At 41.2% G+C, this 20,530-nt stretch overlaps 1 protein-coding gene across 9 annotated transcripts in view; it reads right to left on the reverse strand.

Annotated features, from left to right (window-relative positions):
* Positions 1-20,530, reverse strand: part of NRG1 (neuregulin 1) — a 384,342-nt gene that overhangs the window by 138,908 nt on the left and 224,904 nt on the right. For all 9 annotated transcript variants that reach the window (XM_021380039.1, XM_021380040.1, XM_021380043.1 and 6 more), the window contains 2 exons: positions 8,467-8,644; positions 2,175-2,299 (listed from right to left, as the gene is read on the reverse strand). In XM_021380039.1, coding sequence (XP_021235714.1) covers positions 2,175-2,299; positions 8,467-8,644 — 303 coding nt within the window. The remainder of the gene's footprint in view (positions 1-2,174; positions 2,300-8,466; positions 8,645-20,530) is intronic.

A 20,530-nucleotide genomic window follows, 5' to 3' on the forward strand; every position in this document is an offset into this window, starting at 1 on the left:
AGTTTGGATCCCAAATCTGTCATTAAGCCAGCAAGGGGAAGAGGTCAGGGAATGTGGTGGAAGAAGGGGTGAGGAGGTCACCAGTGCAGGGGGCCTGTCCCTCTTTGGAAAGCAGATGTTGCCCTCTGAGGCCTTAGGGATCCATTGCTCTTAAGTCACCAGATGTTGCCCATGCTGTTCCACAACTCCAGGTGGAAAATAACAGGCTCAGAAATAAAATTAGGAACTATTTTACTGGTAATTTATAAGAAAGAGTAAGCAGAGGGGGCACAAATGTATGTGTGGCAAGCAAATATGCATGATTGATTTAATCATCCAGTGAATGTTGCCAAGCCTGATTCTAGATTATCAAATGTCACTGAGATGTTTCAGTTCAGATATCACTGAGTTTCCAGTTCAGATCTTCACAGAAAAGAGCCAGCTGCCACATTCAGGTTGGATCCAATTTTTCCCTGTTTACATGCATGGTGGTGTTTTAAACAACTTATGTTTCACAACAAGATTAGACAAATTCTAACATATCAGTTACAAATTCACATTGAAAAGTTTGCCTGCAAATGTTCTTATTCAAATCCAGGCTCCTGACTCTCTACAGTATAATTGTTTTGCTGTCATTCAGGACAGCCCAAAGGGAAGTTCAAAAATTCATGTCAAAAAGTAGGAATGAAGTCCCTCTACGTGTTCCCCAGCTAGGTCACTATTCCTTCTCTGAGGAAGTAGTGGAGGATGCCCACGCATTTTTTGCATTTACTTGTATCATCACCCAGGCACAGTGCCTACAGTTGAGTTTTGGAAACTCCAGTTCCTTGGAAACAGTATAGGAGTTTTCCATGTAAGCAGCTAGTGAGCAATCAAAAATTGTGTTCATGCAAACCAAGAGCATTTACAAAGCTGCACAGAAACACCTACACATTTTTGCTCCTAATAACATTCCAGTAAATAACACTTGATCTTTTATATGAGTCTCCTGACATCTGACCATGACTATAATACCAGACAGCTCATGTGAAATCTTAGCACTTGGGTTTCTTCAGTTAATGAATTAGAATAGCAAATACACAACGTGGATACAGCCAAGCAATCAACATGTGCCACAAAACAGCACATATCCAAAGACAAATTCCACTGGCAAAGGTTTACATTTGTTTTCCTATTTATTGAAATGCCTATATCCTGCTTCAGGGCACAGTGTAGAACAGAAAAAATGCCACTGCTTAATTCCCATTGCAACATCATCTTCAAACTCATCTCAGACAGCATGTTCATTTGATACTTCACCATTACCTAGATACAGGAGTCCGAATTATCAGAACTACATTAGACAAATGTCACGCTTAAGAAAGACTTCAGCTGAACCACAGCCTTCAATACACGTGCAAGGAGAAACAGTACTGTTAAAACATTTATGTACAAGAAAACACTTCTTAAATTCTGTAAGGAGCATTCAGAACTATAAACGAAATGAAGTGAAGGAGCTCTGCAAAAACAATTAACAAATCTATAACAATTTGAAATTTTTCAGGTAACTGACTAAGAATCTCTCTTCCTCTTGAAATAAGTTTAAAATGCAGCACCTCAAGGTGCCTTAAGGTACATTCTTGCCTTTGAATAATATGCCTTTGTCTTTACTAGGGTAGTAATCAAGAAAAAAACCTAAATCTATCAACATCTGTGAAAGGACAACTTGGGGCAACCAGAACAATACAAGCAGAAGAGAAGAAGGGGAGCTCTGGTTTAGAAGTTAGATTAAGACTTGTTTATGGTTAATGAAAGCTCCCCCACAGGTCTCTCATGCCCCTGCTACTCATATGTACCACAAGAATTAAAATATTCTCTTTCCTTCATTATCTTCTCATCTCATCTCATCTCATCTCATCTCATCTCATCTCTTTAGACTGTGACTCAAGGCTTCGTGTTGGGAAGTCTATCACAGAAAGCGCCACAGGAGATCCACAGGAGACATTCCATTTGACTGAGTAAGGAAAGCCAAGCATCTCAAAGCCAGAGGAGCCAAGTCAGGCCTGCTTCATTTTCTTAGCACAACTAATAGATTTCAGTATTTCTGCTTCCACTTCACTTGCAAATCTTTCCCCTCCTTCAGACTCTTTTGCACTAATAACAGAAAAGTCAAGGTCTTTCTGAATACAATAGTAAAATAAAGAGCCAAGCCTTACCATTGGTGTCTGTGATGATAACACTGGCTTTAGTACTGTCGTTCCCTTGTTTGCTGCTCACTCTGCATGCGTATTCCCCAGCGTCAGCCAACGTGGCTCTATAAATGTGAAGCTCAGAGTATTTCCTGTGAAATGAAAAAAGGCACGTAAGTGTCCTCTGTTGCAGTAACAGTCACTGCATCAACTAATGCACTTTCTCCCTCAACAGATTCTTGTTTTCCATTCTTATACTCCGACAGATTAACACTAACCAGGTTTGAAAGAAGGGAGGGAAGCAAAAAAAACCTCTCTCCTACAACATGCTGGAAAGCAGGCATATTAATGAACTCAATTAAAGATGCTTATTTATGCTTTTCTGCTTGAGAGGAGGCTTTGTTCTTAAAGGAAATCTCTGTAAGATAGCCTTCCTTCCTCAACTAAATTGATGGCTATTCTGATGCCATGGAGATGGGTGTAATTTTAAAATAGATTACCCTTTTCTACAGGTTCACATTGCCAGTAGCAGAGTTCTGGATAAGTACCGTAGCTTCCAACGTTTGACTAAATAATCATGAGATTCGGACACACCACTCTCTTCAACAACCTCTGAAACCCCAATAGTAAATCATTCTCCAGCACTAACGAAAAATTATGGGCAGGAGCACAATTTGCATGAAGCTACATTTTGTTCCTGGCTCAGAGATGTAATTTAATCAGTCTCCAAGGTTTTGAGATTAGATTTCAAAATGCAGAACTCCTGCCTGCTCATTAATTTGGTAAGAACATGTTCTGGTGTCATTCAAGGGGTCCCCAACTCAAGTGATGTCAATAATCCCATTACCTAGACTGCAGAGAATGACTAGCTTGGGGAAAATACACAGATTACTGCTGTTCCTAGTTTCTGTTTAAAATAAATCCTTTGTGAAAGTTTTTGCCTGTAGTAAAGCCCCTTCATTTATCCCCAGAATAGTTGCTTAGTAGAGTGTATGAACACAGGCTTGCCTATGCTATCCTAACATTATGGACTACTCCCTGGGAGGCAGAGGTTCTTCTCTCTAAAATCTCTTAGTCACCAGCAATGAGTGCTGAGCTAAGCAATGTCTGGGGAGCTGCTCTGCTTCAGTGCAGCCATGTTTTCTGACTCTCCACTCAGACTTTACAACTGGTTACCCTTCCTGGGAACCACTGAGCAGGGCTGGGTTCACACCACAGATTAGTCTTTGTAGCAGCAGTGCTTCTGGAGCAACCAAAATACTCAGTGCTGCTTCCAATGTGCCATTGCTCCCTTCATTACAGTTAACCATCCTATCTGCTACTTACAGGCAGCTCAGCCTTTCCTGCCTCCATGCGAACATCCGAACACTGAGGAGTCAGCACTGCAGCCCTCATGGAATGTGAGCACTGTGCCAGCAGGAATCCCCAACTCTACTTGAAACCTACATCACAAGCATTTCCTGTCATGCCATGAAAAAGGGCGGCTTTCCTGAGGCTACTGGAATTCCAAGAAGAGGCAGCAGCTAAGATTATCAGTTTGCTAGGGTTTGCTTTAAAGGTAAATGACTGAATAGTTGACTATTCAGAGTCCTTTCTCAGGTTCCCAATATTGAATTAATTTACTGGGCTGTATACCTCGCTGCATTTCAAATAGCATATAAAAGAAGACTCCAGCTGGTGGCAACAAGGAGTAAGTGAGTACAAGTGGAAAAGACATTGACAGAAGCTACTGTCTCTTTGCATGGAATTTTGCATCTAACAGCTACACTTAGCACCACAGTAAAAACAGCTTGCTATTTAACTTCCTGCCACCTATTCACACACCTCCCTTTGCAACCGTCTGTTGAAGACCTGTCCTGGAAGTAGTCTGTACCATCTAACAGCTTGCATGGACACGTGATATTTCCTATGTCCCGCAGGTTATCTTTCAGCTACTCTTGCAGACATTTGTCTATAAGGAGAGCAGTGTGTAGCTTCAGGGTATTTCAAAAGAAAACATAAGCAGATTCCGCTCTTTAGGGAGCTCACTTTGATAAGCAAGCACAGCTGCAGCAATATCAATTTTATTTGGGCACTCATTGCGTGTCTGCTGCAGTCTCTTTTCCTCTCAATGGCATTAAGTAATATTGATGCAAACGTCCTTCATGGCACTCTTGGCTTTTAGAAGCAGTAACTTTATTTACCCTACACATTTTTTCTATTCTCTTTGTTTTACATGACACCTATGGAGAAAGTCAGGGAAATGGGGCTTCCTTTTATAATTTTAGGATGATATTAAAATAGATAAAACAGCCATATAGCTTACAAATCTACTTCTAACAATCCAAATTTGGTCTTGTTCGTAGAAAAAATTCTTCAAGAAGGAGAAACCAAACAAATATTTATAGTTTTACGATATTATCAAGATATATCATGACAGAATACAGAAGTCAGAGTAGAAGATGACTCATGAATGGCTATAAATGAAACAGCCCTTTATAGCAATATGGCACTCCAACACTACTCGCTCCAAGTGCCTGATAAGGGATTTTATATCTAAATGCTTGCTCTTTTTTTCAGTCTATACCATGCTACACCAAAAAATGCTTCTCCCTCTACAGTTTCCTCTGCTACCTCTTTAGCCCATTAGTGCTATGGCACTGCTGATCATATATTCATACATGAAAGAGAAAAAATACATCGCAGAATGCAGTCTCAGCCCACCTTATCTGACTGCTTGAATTCATTTTGCTTCCAGGCTCCATCTGTCATCCAGAATCGCCTGTCTGCGAGCAAATATCCAGGCTAAGCTTGGATGAAACCCAAGATACAGGGCACTTGTACACAAAGTTTTCTCACGCACTGCTCTATCCAAAACCATCAGCTCCTGCCCAAAAATCCTAATCGTGATACAGAAGCTCCTGCTCATGTAATGAAGAGATCCTGACTCTGTACAGGATACTACCCAACACAAAAACGTGAGGTCTTCATGTGGGTTTGAAATGCAGAGAAAGAAAATGAAACATTACCAGTATAAGCAGACAAGAGCAGGAATGCTTAAACAGCAAGTGAAAAGGCCTTGTCTGGCGCTTATTTTTTACTGTGTCTACACTGACATACAGAAATAGCTTAAGCTTGTACTCATCCATCAATAGAACATGGCATAATGAATCACAAACAATCCTAAGAGCAGCAGAAACTCACTGACTGTATGCTGTTACTCCGTAACAAATATAGGGTAAAAAGTGAGTATTTCAATACCTTTCACCAAATTTCAAATTCTTAGTTTCTCTTGACTTTCCAGTGGGATGAGAAGGGGCATAGACATTTGGAGGAGTGATCCCAAAAGACCATTTTATGTGAAGGGGCAGTCTTCAGAAAGGTAAGCCTTGAGGAAACCTGTATGGTCAGAAAGTCTTCTAAACTCTTAAAAAGTAGGAAAACACAGACAGCATCTGCTCTACTTCTGCAGATCTTGCGAAGCAGTAGCACTCACCTTGGGCAAATGTACCCAAAAATACCAAGCTGCAGCACCATATTTTCCATGTCTGCCCCAGCTGTGTAGCTGTCTCCATTTTCTGTTTCTGAGCTAGACAGTTCATAATTCTGCTAGAAATTTTTAGTTTGTTAAAAAATCTCAGGCTAAATATCCAGTGCTCAGACACATTTATTTTCTCCCCACAATGAACAAGTTTTGTTTTACCGTCCCACAATGACAGCACAAAGCTGGCTTTTTGTAAACCATGAAAATATGAAAAATCACTTCTGGCTCTCAGACACTACTTAAAAATTTGTGAAGTTTTCATAAATATGTAGAAAGTATTATTCTCAAGTGTTTGGATTGAAGGAGTCAAGACTATGTTACCCTGTGTGCTAATAATGGTGCCACAGAAGCATAGCCTACTTTTTATGTAGGCATTTGACCTCTAAAGTGGACATCCCATACAGCTCCACTACTACTCCAGCCTTCCTAGATGATTTGGCATAGGGACATGATAAACATTTATCAGTGTGTTGTCATGAAAAATAAATGTATAGAAAAAATGGAAAAAACTCCACCTTGTTCAATGATATTCCTTCCTTTCATTTGAAATAGGATTCTTAATGTGTCTTTGTTTACTGTAATATATACGTCTTCTTACACACTCATTTTAAGTGCCTTTTCTTCCCTTTTCCTCTAACTTTAGAGCATGCACCTGTCCCACTTTTTGTCTAAAGATCTCTCTCCTCTAAAGCTGTTCACACCTACTCTATGCTGGAAGCACACGCAAACAGCAAAAGAAAAAAAATGGCAAAGTACTGATATGTCCCCAAGCTAAAATCTAAACATAGAAATACAAGGAAAATCCTTCAGATATCAGCAAAGGCAAAATTTTCAACGGCAACCCTCATCTTTTCCCTTTTTGTATTCTACATCTAGTGATTTTCACATACGTGAGCAGAAGGGTCTCTGTGTTCCATACTGAAACTTCTGCTTTAAAACAGAAAATGGAGACAGAAATTCTAAGGATGAGGGGTATCCTTGGCTGGGGTAACACGTGTGTGAAATCCAAGTGTGCACTCTGCCCACTTACAGTGAAGGACAAGGAAATCACATCTCCACTTTCCAGAAGGAGAAATCATTTTTAGTTTTTTTTCTTCTGTGTGCTGTGTATCTCTTAGGAAATTTTAAATGTGTTTTCACATATAACCCTGAAAAATATTCTTACATGTTCCACGTGCATGCTAGAGTCCCTTCTGCCAGCTCCTTTCTCTCCCTCTCCCTCTTCCTCTCTTTTTCTTTTCCACAAAACTTTGAGAGATGGTGGGTTCATTCTAGAAGACTTCTGGGTTTCAAAAACCATTTCATGCTCATTTTCTCTACTGATGTCTCCACCATCTCCCAGTACCTGGTAGAAGCCAAGATGGTTACTGATCCAATGGGGCCTACCCAACTGACAAAGCCCCAGGAGGTGAAATCCCAGATATAGTGAGTTTGGTCAATAAATATTAGCCAAAATGTAACAGAAGAAAAAACATTTTGCCCCTCATAGACAGCACTCTCCTGAGGGCCAGGCTCTGACCTGAACATTTTCTGTACAGACTAGACTGACAACACAACTCTGACAGAGACATATGGCTGTGGAAATGGGTCCAGACAGTTTGCCAGGCTACCTGCCACCTGGAACAGCTCCATTTCACAAATGCTGGAAGGAGACATCACCAGTTCCTTCTTGCTGTCTGTGCTACCATAGCACATGGGCTGCAGTGATGCTGCTCTGGGCCCCTCCATATTCCATCAGCCCTTGGCTGGGGCACAGTAAACCACAGGGGAAGTCAGGGCATCCGGTTTTCAACCTGAACAAGTCTGGACAGTCAAGTGCCTCTTTGATTCTGGCTGCTGTTTTGCCTAGGAAGATGAGATTTTATGAAATGTGGGGGCACTTAACATCCAGGAGGAAAAGATCTATTGTAGAGCCTACCCAAATCCTCATTATATGAAGAAAAAGGAAAGCCCACTCCAGTAAACTGCACTCCTGCCGACTGAGAGCAGAAGTGAGAGTTAGTGGGCTGGATTCAGACAGATTTTCATGACTCCTTTTGATGAAGGAGCAGCCACAGTCAAAACTTCAAAACATAACCAACAAAGCAGTGATCACACAGCAAAAGTCTTTTCCTCCATCAATGCAGAAAAATGCATTGTGTAGTTGCTTCTGCCTTCCCTGCAGAGAAAAGGCACCAGTCAATCCTTTGGCACTGGTCAACAATCATGTACTGGGGACACTTTCCACCAGGCAGGAAAACAAGATATGCAAGCTGTGCTACTCACATGGCATCTGCTAGACCCATGCCTTTTCTGTATATTGCTGGAATGCCTCAAGTAAAGGACTGCTGCATGCCTGCATATCACACTTGATGCCACTGCAGAAAGTATTCAGCCCTTGTTCAGAACTAGACTGATTGCAAACCAAATCTCAAAAATATTTTCAAATATATGTGCTCTGATGACTTTAAATGTTCTTGGACTTTAGACAACAAACATAAGGTACCTCTATTCTCATAGGTAGTTTAAAAACGGCCTGCATCCAAGGCTTGCTGGTTAAGAAGATAGCCTTTGGCTATCAGAACAGAAACATGCATTGGAAAGGGAAAATTATTTATGAAATATTTATACCGTACTACCACTTTATCCATACATTCAAAAAACATGAAGTCAGCGTCTGCTTCCTTAAAGTTCCTTCTGTAACCCATAGATTTTACCTTTGTGATATTGCCATTAATACCTTCACTGCTTGCTTTCTTGTGGACATCCTTTTCCCCATTCCTCCCAGCCCCATTTGCAAGATGTCTCTGTACTTACTTTTGTTTCTTGGGGATCTTGACATTTTCTGGTCTGTTTTTTTTGGTTATTTCCTTTCCATTCTTTAACCATTTGAATCTGAGCGCAGGGTACTCTGAAGTGGTTTCACACCTTAGCACTAGCTTCTGACCCACAGCAACCTCTTGGTTTTTCATTTCCTTCAATTTGGGAGGCACCGCTAAAGAAATAAAAGAATGAGATGGTGATTAAGTCAAGTCGTCCTCAGAAGGGAAAACAGTGTTTACCACAATAGATATAGGCAAGCCACAGACAGCAAAACCCCAACCAGACAAGAAACATTTCTGCACCAAAATGTGATAAATAAGGGTAATTTGTGTGTTATACACATTGAAGTTAAAGGAGAAGGATGCATTTAATGACACTCTAGTTTAGTCTTCTTACATGACTCCTACATGACAATCCTGAAAATGAGCTAAAGTGTTGCCTCTGAATATGGTATAAAGCACTAACAACACTTAATTGATTGTGTGCACCTATTTGGACACAAGACAGCACACTGTGGCACGCAGACTTGGTAGGTAATACAGAAAGAGGGCCTCTTGATATGTTATTAATTTTGACTGCTATGAGTCAGTGGCTATCCAAAGGCTCCAGGTGCAACTTAAGTGACAGAGAGCTAAAAGCGTAAATACAAGCTCAACAGCTTCCCTGAGAGGGAAAGGTTCCTGCTTCAGCCAAACATTATAACCCACATTATACACCTAGCTCAAACCTCAGCTTGGCAATATCCTTTCCCTGAGGCAAGAGTCGATGGGCTTGGAAGCCCATCAAGACAATCAATATCAATTAAGGATATTTTGGACCCAGAAGGGGACACTGCATTGAAAACGCTCAGCCAGCAGCTCCCAAACGCTGATGGGCTCCAGCTGATGCATCTCAGCTTTAAACTATGTTGCTGCAGTAGTGTTTCTCACGTAGGTCCATCTCAAACCATTTAAGACTTTGTAAGTCAGAGACCTCTAATACTCTGCAACCAGTACTGGTCTATGAGCACAAGCTCCACACAAAGATGTAATGCCTCTGGGAATCACTATTCATTTGGCCTCTCACGTTAGCTGCAAAGCAGCCTTCACCAAGCTCCTGTAGCAAAGTAAACCACTTATTTCCTCTGAGGCTCAAGATAACACCCTTACCATGCAACTGGGGAGGGCTCTTACGGGAAGCTACAGCTGGTCAGCTGATGGGTGACAGCATGTGAGACTACTTCAGCTCAGCTGTGTGCAGCTGTTAGACTGTACCTTCAGGGAGCTGGTATTACAGTGCAGCACCTCTATCAAAGTGTACTGTTCTTTGTTTTTTAAACAGTTGCAATATTGCCTGAGAAAATGAATGGCCACTATAGCTACACGATTCTCCACAACATGCAGATCAGGAGCTCTCAGTGTGATGCCAGCGGGTCTCCTGTATGGTCCTGTATAAGAAAATATTTAATACCCAGGAACATGCTTGATTATGTTTTGATGTTTATGGCTCTGCGTATTCATGGAGACTTGCTGACGTCAATTGCCCTTAATTATTATTCCAATTAGTCAAAAATCAAACAGCACTGTCACAGCCCTAATTCTGAGAGATGCATATCAAATGATGCAGTGCACACACTCAGCACGTGTTTGTCTGCTACAGACAGCCTGTCCCGCACGTGAGGCTAACTTTCTGATCTCAGCACAGGACAGCCCAGGGAAGCCAGGGGAAATCTGATCTCCTTGGATACTGGGCCCAGAGCAGAGTGGCATGAAGAGTGGTGGCTGGGGAAATGGGGCCTACAGCAACAGAGCCACTGAGGTGTAGCTGCCAAGCCACCATAAGAGGAGATGGAAGGAGCAGGCACATGGCTTGGGCAGTGACAGACCACCAACAGGCCAAGTGTTGGGGCTCAGCAACTCATGGTCAGAAAGATATCTCCCTCAAAATGTGTTCCTGTACACTAATTTCCATTCCCTCATGTTTGGACAATTTTGGAAATTCCAAAACATTCCCAAAATTGTACCTAAACAATTTTACTTCCTGAAGAAACAATACCCACATGCCATTTGGACAGCAGGATGCTTAAATATGTATACGTTTGTGAGTGAGTGTACATGTGCATGTGTTTGTTCATCCACACACGTTTACACATGCACATGTGTAAATATTCAGATATTTACCCAAAAGAGGGGAAGAATTGTGAAAAATACCAGTCATTAGATTTTACAACAAAAATAACCAGCATTAATTAACATCTTTACAACTGAGGTTTGCACTGATAGTTTCATTCTGTCACTTAATATTTAAGGTTATAGTGCCTTGTCACTACAGGAGAAAATGAGGTATGAAAAAAAGAGTAATATTCCTTATGTGAATATATTTCACTTATTATACCCCTATTCCATATCTGATATAAATAAAGAGAATAACCACAACTGCAAGGCTTAAAATTTTTGTGCTAAAGGCTTTGACTGGTTATTGATTTTCCCATCAACCTAGCAGGGTAAAATAGGGAATAAAAGAGAGATGCCATTTTGTTCCTGAATTTTATTTTAATTCAATATTATCTGCACAAAATGACTTGCAGATTTTTTTCTCCATAAGAACTGTTAATGAAAAAAAGAAGTGTTAAATTAATATGCTCAACTCTTGCCATAATTCAGGAGTTACCAGGAAACATAAAAGAGGGTTTAATCAATGGCAGTGACCCTCACTAATTCACAGTAACTTGCTGTCCAAGCATGCAGGCTCTCCAGGGAAGGCAGTAAAAGCTGTTCACAGACACGACAGAAAAGTCTGGTCTTTTTTTCCCCCCCCCCCCTTCTTTTCACTTACACTATGTTTGTTTCCTTTCAGCAGCAGTTTTGCAAAAGCTAATCAGACCTGCCAGGCATACAAGACAGCTCGTGCTGATAGAACTACAGCACTGTGTGTTTGGATTGAGATCAGCCACAGCTCACACTGTTGCAAGAGGTAGTTGACTTTAGTCACAGCCTGTGCCAGCTTCTCTGGATCTGGTAAGACATGACTTTGTCTGAGGGACAAAAACTACTGCAATGGAGGCAAGAATATTGATGGTGACAACCAGATACTGCTCCTCAACAGGCAGCTCCTGTCTCCTTAACCCTTCCCCCTCTGTTCCTGAGCCTGCCTCCTACCAGCCCAGCTCCTCTCCACCCCATCTTGCCACCTGTCATGGAGCACAGCTCCATCCACCACCACGCCTTGTGCTCTGGGTGAGGCTGGGAGGAGCCAGGCAGAAAGGGCAAGGAAAGCACTTTCTGAGTCTGCTGCATGTGCATGGAGGATAAGATGCCATCTGGGACAGGGTGGCTTGGTCAAAATACAAACTCCGTATCAAAAAGGGACTTGCAGCATTTACTGCAGAACGAGTTTTGGACAGTGCCACTAAAAGTCACCGCAGTACTGCAGCTGCAGAGCTCTCCCACATGCCATCAGTCATGAAATGACAAGGGCCAGAGAGTAAAGAAAGTAAACAGATCCTGAAGAGGGACACTGGAAACTAACACCTCAAAACTGGCACTGCTTGAATGGAAGGTGCAGCAGGATCCACTGTATGTATTGCTTGTGCTGGAAATGTGCCGGAACCCAGGGAGGACCTCCTGTCTACGAGTCAATCAGACAAACAGAAAGGCACCCATGCCCAATGCCTCGCTTTTCACACTCCCTGCAACTCCCCATGGACCTCCCAGATTTGACAGCGTTTCTAGTAAAGCACAAGGTGCAGCAGCAGCCAGAGAGGGGGTCTCACCTTGAGAACCCCTACCAAACTGGCACTCCCATTGGCAAGGTCCGGCGCTGCTGGGAGGGCACGACAGGCCAAAGCATGCCAGCTCTAGATCTTTGCTCGTTATGATGGCTTGAATGCCTGTCATTTTTAGCTTCTTTTTTCCTTCTCAGAAATGCATGTCTGCTGGCCTGCATTTTATCTCTGCAGATAAGGAACACACATTTCCATATTCACTCTGCAAAAGACACACTGATAATGTATGGCTAGAGATAATTTCTTCTCTCTGGACTTTGGAGAGTTTGGCAAAGCACAGCAATCTCTTCACCCTCAGTGCTTGATTATGTAGTTAATCTGCATGGAAGCTCAACGCATAGAACAAATTAAACAGGAAACCTGCAAAATATTATCACACAACTACATGCCTTCAGCTGAAATTCCATGAGGTACTTTTTTTTTTTTTCCCTTGGAAGGCACAAAGCCTTTCAAGAGTCTGAAGACCAGAATGTATTAGGCATGCTTGCCAGTATGCATATGTGCACAATTTGCCATGCAAAATTGTTACTAGCAGTTCGGTGAGTGGTAATAGAAGCCACAAGAATAACACCCATTCCCTTGGCCTCAGATTTGCTTCTTCCTAGCACAATGCTCACGGCAGGTCAGTAATGCAAGACAAATTATATTATTTCCAAAAAGCCTTCTCTTCTTGCATATGAGATTGTAATCAAGCTCAGGCTTATCATAAGCAGGCCAGATTTTCTAAAGCCTCTGGTAAAAACCATGTAAGCTACACTTTAAAATGTATACTGCTCCTGCCTGGAAAACTGAAAGAAAACAAAATGTTTTGTTGTTTTCTTTTGTTTTTAATCTCCCTATTATTCTTTCAGGCAACATTTGGATTCTGAACACTTTTCAGAATCTGGTTATTTCATTTCAGTCTCTGTGCAGATTATCTGTATGATAAAACACACTGGGGAATGATAGATAAACCCCCACCAGGGTGGCTATTCAGTTGCTAGAGTAACTGGATATGAGCTAAGAGAAGGGAAAATCAAACAAATAATTTAGCTGCTTAAACAGAATTTTTTCAGTTCTGAAGTCTATTTCAAAAATATGTCCAGATACATTTCAGTTTCTGGGTCTTGGCATGATTTGAATACTTATGTCTGTGCAGAAGAGCTAAAGGAAAAATGCAAAATTAACACTTTTCTTGCATGTAATACATAAATGCACAGAAACTCATTATTCCTAGTGATGTTAAAAGGGATTTTTTTTTCAGAAATGTTAGATATTATAAAGGCCAAGAAACAGCAGAACACCATATGAATGGCTAGTATCAAGTTAAGAAACAGATCAAAACACAGGTATACAGCACTACAGCTATGTCCCTGGAACACTGGACCAGGAAATGAACCAGTAAGAGACACGGTAAATCAGAGTAACTACTTTCAAAAGATAACCACAAAGCCAACCACAAGTCTGACTACTCTGACTGGGAATTGCTCATCTCCAGCTGTGGATCATTTGAGTCTAAAATATTAGAAGAGGAGGCTCAGGGGAGAACTTATTGCTCTCTACAGCTGCCTGAAAGGAGGATGCAGTAAGGTAGGAGTCAGTGTCTTCTCCCAGGTAACAGCGATAGGAAGAGAGGGAATGGCCTCACATTGTACCAGGGGAGGTTCAGGCTGGATATTAGGAAAAATTTCTTCTCAGCAAGAGTGGTGAGGCACTGGCACAAGCTGCCCAGAGAGGTGGTGGAGTCGCTGCTCCTGGAACATGTTCAAAAACTGTGGATGTGGCACTGAGGGATGTGGTTAGTGAGCATGGTGGTCATGGGCTGGTGGTTGGACTTGGTGATCTTAGAGGTCTTTTTCAACCTTAGTGATTCTCTGATTCTACTGAGCCTGACAGGTTTAAGTATGACAGTTTTGAAGTCTCATTCCATCCTTTCAAAGGAATGGTGCACCGAACAAATTCAAAGACGTCCCCCTGAAGTACTGCTTTATTCTGGACGGGAGGCTTCCGAGGACATTTCAAACCAGATGTCATTCATATTTATCCCAAGAACTGAAGCTATTCTCTGAGCTTTTGTTAATCTTTTTTGTTGCTGTTGTTCTCCCTGACAGAAGCCCAGTAAACCATTCCAAGGAGAATGTCACGGCCATCTGATAACATGACACTGGGAAGGTAACTTTTTAACTGGATACTGAAAATGGGCATATAGTAAAAGCACTGTGTAAATGGAGAAAGTCTCCCTACTTCCTTCCACTGTACAAGTAAAAAGTGTGTTCGGTGGAGCCAGAAAGGATGGTAGTGAAAAATGGGCATGCCTAGAGAAGGATCATGCCCTTGAGGGAAAGGCTGAGAGTGTACATTTTTTCAGTGTAACAAGATAATGCCAGGCTTTCCAGCCCCATGCAGTCACTCAAGATATCTGTTTCTGAGCTTAGACCTCCTTAGAGACAGGCTACTTCGTTCAAAGATAGCAAAATATAACTTACACAAGAGAAGCTGGGTGTGAGCAAGCATCTCACCTAAAGATTACAATTTAAAAGTCAATGCTTAATTTATTTACTGATGATCACTTCTGCAGGAACACGCAGCCAGATTACATTAAATTCTCACTCCTCTGCTTCACAGTGCTGCAGCTGACTCCAACTGGCTGCATCCCTAATAAACTTTGATGATCCTGTTAGATACTGTCAATACAAAAATCTGATCATACAGACTGAAAATGTGGGGACAGCGTAAAATAAATATATTTTATATCCAATAAGCAATTTAGGGACAACTGCTCATAAAGTCGATACAAAAATCTTCAGGTCCATATTTTACATACCTAAGTGCATGAAGGTAGACTCCAGAATCTTTATTTGAGCACTAAAATGAAAGCAATTCAATGCACAGAAATGCTATGCAGGCATAAATCCCATGGACTTCAAGTGGATTTGCAAGTGCTTTTTTATTTTCATTTTTAAAATGAGGCTGCTTTTGGTTTAGGAACTGAATTTCAGGACTGCATTTTATAAAAGTTTGACTCAAGTTGCATGCCTTGAAGTCCAGTGAGGGGAGGAAGGGTGGCCTGCTGCATCATACATGCATCTCTTCTCTGTTTCCAGCATAAGTATTTTAATCACTAATCTCTGTCTTTGCTTGAAAAAATACATTCAGTATGTCACCAGGGAGAGACCAGTACTGCTGAGACAACCACTGGAAAGCAAAGGCTGTGACTGCATTGTTAATAGGACTGGGTTTTAGAGCATGGCTCACAACCTAACTTGGAAGGCTCACCAGATCACTGGGCTGAGGGGAATGCAAAATTGGAACTTTGGGTCTCAACTGTGGTACATGTTTAGCCACCCTACTGTGCCTCAATATTGTGGTAGGAAGAATGAGCACAATTGGGGAAAAAAAAGAAATCAAGAAGGAGAGATGTGCAACATAAAAACATTGAAGGTTAATCACACTTTGTTATCATTTCATATTTTATTCCTCTCCGTAATAGTGGACTGCTGATGAAAATCTATTTCTCAGGTAATTCCCCTTTTTTTCCCTCTCTACCTTTACTTTCTTTTGGTAGAACTCACACTTTTTTGATGAGTTTCTTAAAATTTTATCCCATCAACCTGAGGGCTCCAAAGACTCCAACTATCTCCTCCTCTCCCTCTCACATTTCCTGTTCTCCGGCACACTCCTGTACTTGCCACCCTCAGAAGACACAGTCTTGTGTTCTGAATTCTGTAAGCTTTTAATATCTTATGAACTATCTTGTGTTTAGTAGCTCTTGATTCTATCTCCTGTAGTCTTGGCTGCCTCCCAACCCTCTCAGCATTTCTCCAACCTTGCTTCCCTTACACGCTGTTCCAACAAAACTGGGGTACTCACAAACCTAAGTTCTAACAGCTTCTTTGGCATGAACAAAATCAAAACTAAAAAGCAGAAAATAATTTGAAGGAAACAATATTAACAGGAGAAGTGTAAAGACCTTTGATGCTTTCAAGCTTGCCCTCCTCTCCTTCAAATCCTTAGTGGTCAAGACTCCTAGCAATAATCCATTTGTGGGATTTATGTAGGTGTTCAGCACAGACTATGGAAGGACAGAGGCCCACAGCAGCACGTGAAGTCTGTCTCCACTCACACTTAGTCAGAGTTGCCTCAGTAAAGGTTTTTGTAGTTGTTTTCATTAGGTGCTTGCCACACATGGAGCAGAGTATGTGCCTATCATTCTAGATGGAGGAAGAACTCACCTGGCCCTTTCAGATCACTGAGGTGGCCATCTATTGGAAACATCTGTTAGCAAAACCTTCCAATTTTAACAGAAGGTACACAATTTACAGCCCTAAAGTACAGCCCCACAGCACTTTGAATTATTTTAGAAACTGAGAATCTGGATATACTTCAGCACTTACAGACCGTCAGCTCAGAAAAAATCTGAACATGGAGCTCAGCAGGACGTGCACACACAGTAGGCAGAGAAGAGCTCGTTGTATACTCTATGATGTAATTTATTTCCAGCAGATATTGAACCCCACAGTTCTGCTCTGTAGCCTTGGCAAAATAGAGAAGGAAATTACAGTGAAATGTAAACATTTACACCATGCCTGTATAAAAATGGGTAGGTTATCCTCAGAGAAATGACAAGTAAATAGAATAAAATTGTAAGAATAAATATTGCTGGGTACCTCAAATCAGAAACAGATCTTGAGAAGACCTACTTATAAGCATCTCTCTTGGTTAAACTATTATACAAGATTAGACATCTTTTTAAAGGTCAACCTCCAAAAAATCCATAGCCACATGATCAGCAAAGCATGCAGAAACACACCACGGTCCAGCCGTCACAGGAGGAAGGGCAGAAAGATTTTATACCACGCTGGAATGGTTTCTCGACTGTAGGCAAAAGTTCAAAAATTATGTAGGAAAAATTACAGGGCCTTTAAAACATATATTCCAGATCAACTATAAAGCAGTTGTACTGCATACCAGGGAACCCGTGTGAATGCTAAGTAGCAGGTCACACAGGACAGGGATCATCACACAATCACAGAAAATCACGAAATAGATCTCAAAGGGGCCATCACGTCTAGCCTGGAGCTCTCAGTCTGTATCTATCCACCCCATCCTGGCTGGTGTTTATGTAACCTTTTGTCAGAATCCCTCAATGGCCTTAAACTCTATGATTATGTGAAAAAGACATGCATTAAACAGTCAGCAATTATTTAACAGCCTAAGTATCTATCCCCTGTAATAATGGCCACCAGTACATATTGTCAGGTAGGAATTATGGTTTTTATTTTATAAAAGTGGTATCTTTACATAGCAACCACAGGCAGACTTTCTAAATCCACTCAAAAAATATCAACCATAGTAAGAAATGTGCATTATTAGCAAATCTTTTGTCCTATTCTAAGCTCTCCATTAACAGAATAGAGACTATATCGCAAGGTTTAGATAAAAAAAGAGGTGGACAGTAAGTCCACATAAATTCTGAACAGGCTGCCAGTAAAAAAGAATAAAGACATGGTAAATCAAGCAAGCTCAAGCAAGCTTTCCCTCCCCCATTCTTTTAAACTTACAAATGGTTTTCATGTGTCACAGTTTTGGATAAAATCACAGCCTGAAAATTGATTACATCAAGTGTGCAAGTATCCAGGGCTTTATTTGCTATATGATAACAGCTGAATGCCCAGCACAGTCTTAGGCAAAATTCAGGCCCTGTGAAAATAAAATGCTTTGTCATTGATTCGATACAGCTAGACTTTCACCCCAGAAGACTGGGAAATGTGTTACAGTCATTATAAGAGGGCAAAAATAAAGCACAAACTTTGTCTACATCCAAATTTGCAGGATTCTAAATAAAGCATAAATAAATTTTCTTTAAACTGCTGGAAAGCTTCAGTGTGATCACATTTAAACTGATTTAAAGCTGATTTATGATTAAACACACATTAAAATCAATTCCTTGACAAATTAAGTTGAATCGATAAACTTATGGATTAAATTAATCATAACAGGTCTTTCTAGAGGCAATGCTCTCTCTCCTTCAACTGAATTGATTTAAGAAACCTGCCTTCAATGGTAGTGATTTCATGTGCTAACACTCATACATGTAAGTATGCATTCATTGTTCAGGGTAGAAAGACACTGATGTGGTTATAAACCTCTGCAGAAGAGGACATACCAGACCAACATCCCATCCCTTCTTTAGACTCTGTTTCCTTCTCATGAATAGTAACAGTCTGATGTGGTGGGTGGCAAACCTGCCCAGGGAAGGGTGGCTGGAAATGGATGATCTTTAAGATGCCTTCCAGCCCAAGTACTTCTTTCATCCTTGTGAGCAACAAGTTCATGAGATGGATATTTTCACATATAATCTGCTGTGGTCTGTCTGTTCCGCTTCATTTCTAGTTAAAATTTCATTTTGTTGTTATTTCTGCAACATGAAATTCTTCCAATGATTTTAATTCCCAGCCAGGACACCAATTTAAATCATGAATCACCTGGACTGCGTATACATAGCAGCCAGCATAAAATTACTGCAGAGCATGAGTAGCATGACTGCAAGCCATTCTGCAGGAGGCCATTTCCACCATGGCAGCTCAGTTCAGATTTGGATAGCTGACTGGCAAGGCCTGAATCTACACACTCTTCACTGTACCAACAGAATTGAAATCTCAAGCTGGAGACAAATCATTGGGAAAAACAAACAAACAAACAAACAAACAAACACAGGCTTTTTTCAGCCTTCAGCCCTGCCTTCATAGAAGGAAGGGTGCCACACTTGGAGCACAACAGCAGACTGCTGTCCTATTTCTTGCAGATCCAGCACTAAAACAAAGGCTCTGTCCTCTTCCCATGCAGCCACTGTGCCTCTCTGAAGTTACCTGGAGAACTGCAAAACGTATTAGAGGAGGCTGCAACTGCTTGACACAGGATGGTTGTTTCCCTAAGAAAGATCCCCAAGATCAGATAATCAAACAAGAAATAATCATGGAATCATAGAATCACCAAGGTTGGAAAAGACCTCCAACAGTCCACCTACCACCAGTATTTCCCCACCAAACTACATTCCTTAGTACAACATCTAAACAATCTAAAATAAATCTCCCTTTAGAGAGCATCTGCATAGTGGTCTCACCAATTCTCATGTGTTGTCACTTTTTATTCCTTTTAGTACTTTCCAAGAAAAGATGTCTTTCACGAACCAGACAAAACCTCACTATCCCCCCAAAATGCTATCACGTCAAGTTCTCGATTTTCATTGAAAATGTCACATAACAGGAAGAATGCATAACTTTCTTGCTAGCTATGCTGAACCCTAGGGTGTTGCCAATCATTTCTTTTGTCCAGATCTTCCAGAAGACATGAGAAAAAAACCTCATATTACAAGAAGAAAGCAAATATCAAAGTTTGATACTAAAAAGGTTTGAGAAAACAGAGGATTGCAATGGAAGCTGTTGCGCAGTCCCAGCAGCAGAACTCGCAGGTGTATCCTTTAGCTGTACTCCCCATTCCTGCAAGACGGCATGAGCAAAGGACCTGTCCATCTCACAAGAAGTGCAGTGGTGGGCAGAATTTATTTCCACATGACGAGCAAAAAGATGAGTCTGCTGTGTATGTAAAACAGTATGTGCAAATCATCTGGCTCTTCTACCACATTTTTTACCTCTAGCTTTTCTCTCTTCAAGAGAATGAAAATCCACCTGATTTCACTAATGTTGCCATCATGAAGTAACGTTGAGTATTTCTGTTTAGAAATGTCCATTTATTCTGTTCATTGTGAGCTGTGCAATGGTCTGAAAGTTCATCCAGCAGACCAAGGACTCTCCTGGGTCTCACAACACTCCCACATGTTAGGGTGTCCCAATGATCAAAATATTCCCTTCTTAACTGCACTTTGGGATTCTACCTACACACTGATGACAAGATGAAACTGTGGGGAGACCTGGCATGACAGACATAGAAAAGCCCTCTGACAGAGAAAGAAAAGGCGTATCTAAACCCCATCCTGGTGGACTGGAACCTGGTTCCAGTCATATGTCCTAGTACTGTAGTACTTCCTTCTTCAAAATTTGTTACGTTGGTAAATATGTAGTAATAAAAGTTATGCCGATGAAAGCCACAAAAGACGATGGAGGAAGTCAAGGAAGAACCACAACAGCATCAGAAAGTGATGCTCAGAAGAAAGAACATGCTTCCACTGCATCCACTGAAATTTAATATCCTGAGTCCCCCTTCTGGCTGCAAAGGTAATGCTAGTAGGAAGCAACCACGCAAAACACCATGATTGCTAAGGGAAATGGGGAAAATCAAGCCAGAAAAGGGCTCTGT

Source organism: Numida meleagris, chromosome Z (genome assembly GCF_002078875.1).
Source record: "Numida meleagris isolate 19003 breed g44 Domestic line chromosome Z, NumMel1.0, whole genome shotgun sequence".
NCBI classification, from domain to species: domain Eukaryota; kingdom Metazoa; phylum Chordata; class Aves; order Galliformes; family Numididae; genus Numida; species Numida meleagris.